Source organism: Pomacea canaliculata, linkage group LG4 (genome assembly GCF_003073045.1).
Source record: "Pomacea canaliculata isolate SZHN2017 linkage group LG4, ASM307304v1, whole genome shotgun sequence".
Taxonomy (NCBI): domain Eukaryota; kingdom Metazoa; phylum Mollusca; class Gastropoda; order Architaenioglossa; family Ampullariidae; genus Pomacea; species Pomacea canaliculata.
In genome coordinates, this window is record NC_037593.1 from 660,965 (window position 1) to 669,449 (window position 8,485).

Below are 8,485 nucleotides of genomic sequence, written 5' to 3' on the forward strand. Positions count from 1 at the left end.
GGGTAGAGGCAGCGTCAGACGGCGGTCACGTGGCAGGATGACAATGGCGATGAGATGGCGGAGGTGTCCGACACAAGGTACACACGTGTCATGTCATTCACTAGTTCTTGTGTCACGCACTCGCCATCCACGTGCTGCGTGCTGACATCCACAGATGTTTACAGACTTCTGTTTGCTGCTGACTGACAAACAACAACAACAGCACTTGGAGACAAACAGACGTGTGCATGTCAGACACGCGGACACTTGACATGCCTGCAGGTAAACTGACGTGTACTGACAGCCAGAGTTCATTATCTAATTACCTGTGACAAGGGATAATGAGCAAAGCCTGCGCCACAAGGAAACAATGTCGCGTGGAGTAAGTCACAATCATCAAACTTATTGATACAACACACACATGTTTCGTCAACTGTGATAACAGAATTTTATTGACTGTACGTGACATGTCCGTTAGTGACATCATCGTGTGTCTGGTGACGAAAGAAGAGTACAACTCACTGCAGTCTGTCGAGTGCGCATGTGTAGCGAGCAGGCGTTTGAACGACAAGAAGTCTACAAAATCCCAAACAGGTCAAACAAACAAACAAACAAAGCTACAAAACTCAAGTTAGTCAAAGTGCAAATGTTCAGCATGTCTACAAACCAAAACAAACCCACTCACAGGTACAACCGTGACGTCATCGCAACACCACGTGCACACCTTCCTCTCTCTCTCTCCTGCCAGCTCTCATCTTCTCTGTCTCCTTGTCTCTTTGTCTTTCTCTACGTGTCGGTCTGTGCATCCGTCTGTCTATGCTGCAGGTGTCACCACGTGACCACGTGTTGCTAACATGGAGGTTACCTGACAAAAGTCAACTCCGGGGGGCAGCGGAGGAAGGGGTGTGAGGATAAGTACAAGGCAGAAAGGTAGACTTGCGCTACACAAGGAGGTACTCAGGTGAGTTCGTGTGATTCAGCGACAGGTGCTGGGGATGCACTGCCATCACAGTCAAGCCACTGCACCAGGTGCAAAGCGCGCGTGCATGACGTCATCAAGGCGAGCATGGCCATCGCTCAGGTGTGACTCACAGGTTGCACTGGCGGTGCTAGGCTCGCTAGAAGGGTGGGACAAACAGGTCAGGTAAATCCCACCCCACCTTGAACTATCAACTGTCCAACTGACTTATTCCCCCCACCCCACCCCACCCCTACACCCGACTGTACGGCCGGCGCTGGGTGGCGAGGCCGACACTGAGTCGTTAGCAGGTGAGAGAGGTCACGTGGCCCCAACAGGCGGCACGTGCTGGCTGCTTGTCCCCATCCACCCAGCCAACTGTGAGGGTGGACCACCCCACCCCACCTGTGTACACAGCGTGTGCCTACAGGTCGATGTCAGCAGCCGGTGTTGATGATTAGTAAATGAGGCAAGTGTTAATTAATTAATTACATTAATCAGGGCATTAGCATGCTGGTCACGTCACCTGCTGTCCGCTTGTTTACAGTGCACGTGTCCTCATCGTCATCTCTTACAGTGCATGTGTCCTCATCGTCATCTCTACAGTGCATGTGTCCTCCACCCTCATTACGTATCAGTGGGTCTGTCTGCACACGTGTCTGTGTCTGCGTGTCTGTGTCAGTGTGTCTGCGTGTCTGTGTGTCAGTGTGTCTGCGTGTCAGTGTGTCTGTGTGCCTGAGAGAGCAAGTGAGTTTGTGTGCGTGCTCACGTGCTTAGTGACAAGGAGAAAAACCAAAGAGTGCACGAATGTCATCACAGGTAACAACAAAGCTGAGGTGTCAACGGGTGGGTGCCAGGTGTGAGGTGGGGACATCGAACTCTACAAAAGGTCAAACAGGTGCAAAACTTCAGGTGCGCTTGTGAAATAGACAGGTGCACAACCTTGTGACAGAAAGTCAGGCGTCAGGTCACCTGTGGGCAGGTGTTGTGTTCAGAAGGTAGATAAACGTCACTGCAGCAGGTGTTCGCTGTCGGGAGGAGCAGGTGCGGCGCACACTTGTGTCAGGTGACGCACGGCCATGTTTACACAGCACAAACACCTGTCGTCTCTTTCCTCCGCGAAAATCGTTGGCCATCCACCTGGCAGGTGTGCCTGGATCACAACCTCCACCACGATGGACTCTTGTCTGCTGGCACCAGCCAGCCTTGTATCACAAATCACACAGGTCACATGACAGACGGGACTTGCACCACGTGACTGGAGGCGTGCTCACGGTGTCTGAATGCTGCTGGTGGACATGACCTTTGACCCTGTGCTGAGCGGCTGGAGGTGAGAGGTTAGTCTCCCGGGGGTGGGGCAGCGTCCGTCTCGTTCCTTCCTCAGTTCGTTGAGGGCCACGTCGCTGCTACCCCGGGTGGCCGTCTGCCACATCCACTCGGGACGATGACTGGACACAGACAAGACACATGACCTGCGAGAACAAGGGTGGTGTCCGTGAGACTGTCCCGAGTAAACAACAACAACAACAAGACACACACACACCATGGTGTTGTGACTGATACACAGAGCGTGCACCCTGCACCAACCACCCTGTTAATTAGTTCCTTAGTTAATGAGGAACTGGTAATGTGGACAGAGCGAGGCGCACTGCACAGAAGTGTTGCACAGACAGAGAGGGAGGAGGAGGAGGAGGAGGAGGAGGAGGAGGAGGTCGAGCTTGAAGTCGTCTTACCCGACATCCAGGTGGGTAGGTCTGCCGGCCACGGGTGGCAGGGGTGTCGGGTGTGGACAGCGCCTCAAGGCCTCGGGCAGGTTGCCCTCCGACAGGCTCCAGGCGCCCAGAGTTTTGCGGTTCGAATCCTGAGTCATCAGAACCACTCGGCCGTCGGTCTTCCGGTACAGCAAAGGGGAGGGCACTCGTAGACGCTCGCTGGTGGGACTTTCCAGGCCCTCCGTGAGCTCCTCGGGCTGCCGAGCAAACTGTCAAAGTCTGGTGAACACGATCAGCTACCCGACTAACTGCGGGTAGAGCGGGACATTTGCATGCTACAAGAACAAGTCATTAACGCAAACAGGTGATTACAGAAATCAGGTGAGAGAGGCACAGGTGTCGTGACTTACACCTGGGTACAGGTGTACAGTGTACAGTGTACAGTGCACACGTGTACCTGTGAGTGACTATGGCGATAATCTGTGTGTTTGTGTGTGTGTGTGTTAATGAGAATGTTTGTGTGTGTGTCCTTAGAAAGTGCGCAAGCGGCAGAGAAGAAATAAAGATGGCGAGGGTTAAGTCGTCAGCCTGCAACACACCAAACTGTCTACATTCAGCTTCAGCAAAACGCAAACTCACACACACACACACACAGACACACACACTCACGCACACACACACGCACACAGACACGCACACAGACACACTAAACTGTGGGGTGTGTGTAGAACACTGACTGCGAGCAAACGACTTCCTGTGACGTCACGTGCGCACCTCGGTGTTACCGTGTGTTGGTCTCTCCGACTGCTCCAGTCTTGTGGGCTGTGTGCACGTGCGTGTGTAAGTGTGTACATGTGTAAAGTACATCTGTAAAGTACATGTGTACATGTGTAAAGTTCATGTGTACACAGGACTCGACTGTCACACTGCTCCGCGCTCATAAATATAAATATAACTTTCACTCTCCCCACCCACCCCACCCACCCCAACACCCCACCCGTCTGTCTTGAGCAATACCCGGAATGACGAGAACACGGCGGCGCCAGGCAGGAGGTGGGGGAGGTGAGGGAGGGAGGGGGTCCTGTGCAGGTGAGAAGCTGCTTTTCTTACTGACGATTGTTGCGCCGCCTGACGTACGACGAGGGGCTGGGGTTGGGTGGAGGGCTGCAGTGGTGGGACACCTGGCAGGCCGGGTGCGAGGGCAAATACCCAACATTTACCTACAGCGGCGCCATTTCACAGCAGACATGTCGCCTTCGATTTTCCTCCTGCTTGATTGAGCACGTGGCTACAAACACCGTAGTGCTTGGCGGGGTGTGTGTAGGGGGCAGCAGGGTGGGGAGCCCACATAGGACAGGGTTTGTACCACCACAGCCCACATAGGACAGGGTTTGTACCACCACAGCCCACATAGGACAGGGTTTGTACCACCACAGCCCACATAGGACAGGGTTTGTACCACCACAGCCCACATAGTACAGGGTTTGTACCACCACAGCCCACATAGGACAGGGTGAGGACACAGCCCACAGCAGACCACAAGACAGGGATGTAGGCAAGGGGATAAGTTGCTAAAAGCTCATTTTGGACCTTGAGACTGTAGCTTTGGGGGGAAGGGTGAGGAAAGGACGATGGTAGAGAGAACAAGGTCACAATACAGGGTTAGGAAGGGTAGATGGTAGAATACAGGGTTAGGAAGGGTAGATGGTAGAATACAGGGTTAGGAAGGGTAGATGGTAGAATACAGGGTTAGGAAGGGTAGATGGTAGAATACAGGGTTAGGAAGGGTAGATGGTAGGATGATAGAGAGAACAATGTCAGAATGTGCCACGTGTACAACATTGCTGTGTCAGGAAGCAGACATGAGTGGTACAACAATGAAATGAAGGAATGGAGGGTAAATATTTATAGGTGTGTCTGTGCTCAGTAAACATCAAACACTCGACAAACATGTTTATTGTTACTCAGTAGAGGGAACGAGTATGTGAGCGCCGTGAAGAAGGTATAAAGGTTAGATACTGACTGGTTTGTGGACAGTCGGGACACAGGTTTGGTGACTACAGGATGTGTCAGGGTGACTACACATCTTAGTGACTACAGTGAGTGTCTATAGTCACTACACAATGTCTATCACAGTGACTACAGTGTGTGTGTATAGTCACTACACAATGAGTATCAGTGATTACAGTATGTATAGTCACTACACAATGTGTATCACAGTGACTACAGTATGTATAGTCACTACACAATGTGTATCACAGTGACTACAGTATGTATAGTCACTACACAATGTGTATCACAGTGACTACAGTATGTATAGTCACTACACAATGTGTATCACAGTGACTACAGTATGTATAGTCACTACACAATGTGTATCACAGTGACTACAGTATGTATAGTCACTACACAATGTGTATCACAGTGACTACAGTATGTATAGTCACTACACAATGTGTATCACAGTGACTACAGTATGTATAGTCACTACACAATGTGTATCACAGTGACTACAGTATGTATAGTCACTACACAATGTCTATCACAGTGACTACAGTGAGTGTCTATAGTCACTAGACAGCACGTATCTTGGTTACAAGACAAACAATCCTCTATAGTTGCAATACGCCATAAGCTACACCAGTGGTTCTCAAAGTATTTCGGACCGCGGACCACTTTACTCAAGTAAAAGCTATGGCGGACCACCAAGGCCTAAAAATCAGTCTGTACTATGAATTTTAAATATAAATTGCTGCATTAGTTTAATTAAAATTCAAAACTAAATGTCCTTCTGTGACAGTAGCATAGTGATAAGTTGACATAAAACTACCTCCTTATTTGTAATTAAAATGTTAATGCGAGGATTGCATCATTTTAAACATCACTTTGCTGACATATGACAACTGTCAGCCGCGGACCACCTGACTTATGACCGCGGACCACACTTTGAGAACCACTGAGCTAGATGTCAACATGGTTCTGTCTGTAAGCTGCTGGGATAGCCAGTATCTGTAGCTAAGACAGAATTAAGCTAGCTCGCTGACTAGGACGCCACCTACCTCCATGACCGCCGTGTCTTGTGTCTTGTCCGAGCGGTCAACATGGATGGCGGGCAGTGACGCGGCGTCTCTGGCCATCCTGACAGACACAGGTGTCACGTGACGTCATCAGTCTTGTCCTGACCATCATGTGTGACACACACACACACATACACACACACATACACATACTCTATCTCACTTGCACACTGCTCACACTCACACACACACTCAATAGACTGTAACTAGGGCACGTGTCAGTCACCAATAGACTGTAACTAGGGCACGTGTCAGTCAGCAATACACTGTAACTAGGGCACGTGTCAGTCAGCAATAGACTGTAACTAGGGCACGTGTCAGTCAGCAATACACTGTAACTAGGGCACGTGTCAGTCAGCAATAGACTGTAACTAGGGCACGTGTCAGTCAGCAATAGACTGTCAGTAGGGTACGTCTAGTCAGGAGTAGACTGTAGCTAGGGCACGTATAGTCAGGAGTAGACTGTAACTAACTAGACTATCAGTCAGCAATAGACTAACTAGACTATCAGTCAGCAATACAGGTGTCACCTGTGCGTTACCTGGCCTCGTGACGAGGTGTGCCGTGAGGTCTGTCGTCGTCGTCCATGAACTCGGCGGGGACAGGTGAGAACATGGGGCGACTGTCCTCAGAGAAGCGGCTGGAGCGGTCATGCGTGTCCGCGTGTGGCCGGCAGGATGACGTGGACGAGTGACAGTCAGTGAGTCCTTGTCGCTGTCCACTGGACTGTCGGTCATCATCCGGGTCTGTAACGACCTCAGCACTGGCCGACAAGGGGTCATCGTCCATGTGACGGATGTCGATGTCAACGCCACCAAGCGGAGAAATCAGCTCAGGGCGAGGTCTGCCCCTCGATTGTGTGGTTTGCTGTCTGGGCGGTCCGCTGCTCATGGTTACGTCTGACCTCGACCTAGATATCAGTGCATATACGTCTGACCTCGTGTATTCACATCTGACCTTGTCCTATATAGAAGTACAGACACGTCTGACCTTGTCATACGCTGTGACGTCACTTGACAACCCTGGAGGTGAAGGACATGTTATGGAACCCTGGATAGCGCTCCACTGCGCATGCTCACCACAAGATGGCAGTACTGGCCAACACGTGTCGCCGTCCCACCGTCGGTTCTTGTGTCACGTCCACTCAACATGACAGCACAGCAAACTGTAGATGTGTGACACAAGGTAAGTGTGGCAGTCACATGACGATGTCGACAGTGACACATCTACACTGAAATCTGTGTCATCGAGACACGTGACCACAGTGACAGCATCAAGTCACCCTCGCAGTTTGTGACACAAGCCAGTCACAAGTGGCAGTCACGTGTAGGACACCCCGTGGTGCACATCAAAGTACTCCATGCCGCTACACAAGTGCCGCTGTTGTCGCCAGCTGTGCTCTGTGGGGTGGCAGTGGCAGTGACAGTGGCAGTAGGTCACAAGTGCCGCTGTTGTCACCAGCTGTCCTCAGTAGGGTGGCAGTGGCAGTGGCAGTGACAGTGGCAGTAAGTCACAAGAGTACATGTAAGGTGACAGGAAGCCACCTCCACGAGTCAGTCAGTGTCAGTGACATCACCATGGCGCACAATGTCCCAAGAGTTCAGCGCCACTGACTGCAGGCTGTTGGCCTCGTCTCCATATCCAACCCCTGACCCCTGACCCCGGCACCTCACTCCACCGACCTCCTGCCTGCTCTCTGCAAAGAGGCGACATTGTCGTGTACCGGCAGCTCCAGATTTGGCGAGAAGTGGTTGAGGACCCAAGAGGTTGGAAGTTAACTCCAGGGTGCGAGGGTGCCGCCACAGGAGGGAGCCGCCTCCCCCGGTCCTACCTCCGTGTCCGCACCGCGGCGCTGCGATCGGCCAGAGGATGGCGCCATGACAGGTCGGCGCAAGGTTTGGTGTTGTCGGTGGTGGTCGTGGTTGGCGGTGGTTGTGACCAGAAGTCGACGAGCAGGTCGCCCAGTGATGCTTGCGGCACCGCTTCTGTCTGCAGCCTCTCGTCCGCCCGCTGCCTCCCGCTCGCCTCCCGCCCCGGCTGCTGATGTGCAGCGCGTGCAGCGCGTGCAGCGCGTGAGGCGCTCCGGCCATTGATCGCACGGCGGCAGGCCTGACGAGAGGGGGGGACAGGGGGGTCTGGTGTACCCGGGCCCGCGGCTGTCAAGGGGGCCCGGCCTTGGTCAGTGGATTTTTTTCTTCTTCTTCTCCTTTTCTTTTTCTTTTAAAGAAAGGTCTAAGGACAGAACACCCAAGCATTACACATGCAGAAGTTGAGTTTGAGTGTAGATATTGAGATTCGAATTGTAAACATACATTATATACTGGGAAAATAATTACGATTACAAGTACAAGGGGCCCGAGAGGTCTGTCCTGGGCCCGGGCTGGCTCTCGGCGGCCCTGCACGGCGGCTACACTCGGCTGTCATGGCGGGGGGGGGGGGTCAGCCTGGCGTTTGGTCACAGAGCTTAGTGTGGCACACAGATATATATATATACAGACACACACATACACACAGAGTGATACAGACACAGACATACATACACAGACACACACACAGACAGACACACACACATAGACACACACACTCGGGCTGTCATGGCGGGGGGGTCAGCCTGGCGTCTGGTCACAGAGCTTAGTGTGGCACACAGATATATATATATACAGACACACACATACACACAGAGTGATACAGACACAGACATACATACACAGACACACACAGACAGACACACACACATAGACACACACACTCGGGCTGTC

The 8,485-nt window shown here is 52.0% G+C and overlaps 1 protein-coding gene across 4 annotated transcripts; it reads right to left on the reverse strand.

Annotated features, from left to right (window-relative positions):
- Positions 1-387: 387 nt before the first annotated feature.
- On the reverse strand, positions 388-7,752 carry LOC112562836. 4 transcript variants are annotated; one of them, XM_025236379.1, is made up of 4 exons: positions 6,268-7,752; positions 5,709-5,787; positions 2,671-2,906; positions 388-2,409 (listed from the first exon to the last, which is right to left on the reverse strand). In XM_025236379.1, the coding sequence occupies exons 1-4, from the start codon at positions 6,615-6,617 to the stop codon at positions 2,208-2,210; spliced, it is 867 nt and encodes a 288-aa protein (XP_025092164.1). In that variant the 5' UTR covers positions 6,618-7,752; the 3' UTR covers positions 388-2,207. The 4 variants fall into 4 exon arrangements, 3 of the variants coding, with proteins under 3 accessions (XP_025092164.1, XP_025092165.1, XP_025092163.1); XM_025236380.1 differs by having other exon boundaries at positions 388-2,385; positions 2,671-2,918; XM_025236378.1 differs by having other exon boundaries at positions 2,671-2,918.
- Between the last annotated feature and the right edge of the window lie 733 nt (positions 7,753-8,485).

Bases quoted from the DNA above. Each gene is read 5' to 3' on its own strand.
- LOC112562836 (XM_025236378.1), bottom strand. From the start codon at position 6,617: ATGAGCAGCGGACCGCCCAGACAGCAAACCACACAATCGAGGGGCAGA. The intron at 5,788-6,267 runs GTAACGCACAGG...TGTGTCTGTCAG, and splicing joins ACACCTCGTCACGAGGCCAG to GATGGCCAGAGACGCCGCGT. The intron at 2,410-2,670 runs GTAAGACGACTT...TTGTTCTCGCAG, and splicing joins CCTACCCACCTGGATGTCGG to GTCATGTGTCTTGTCTGTGT.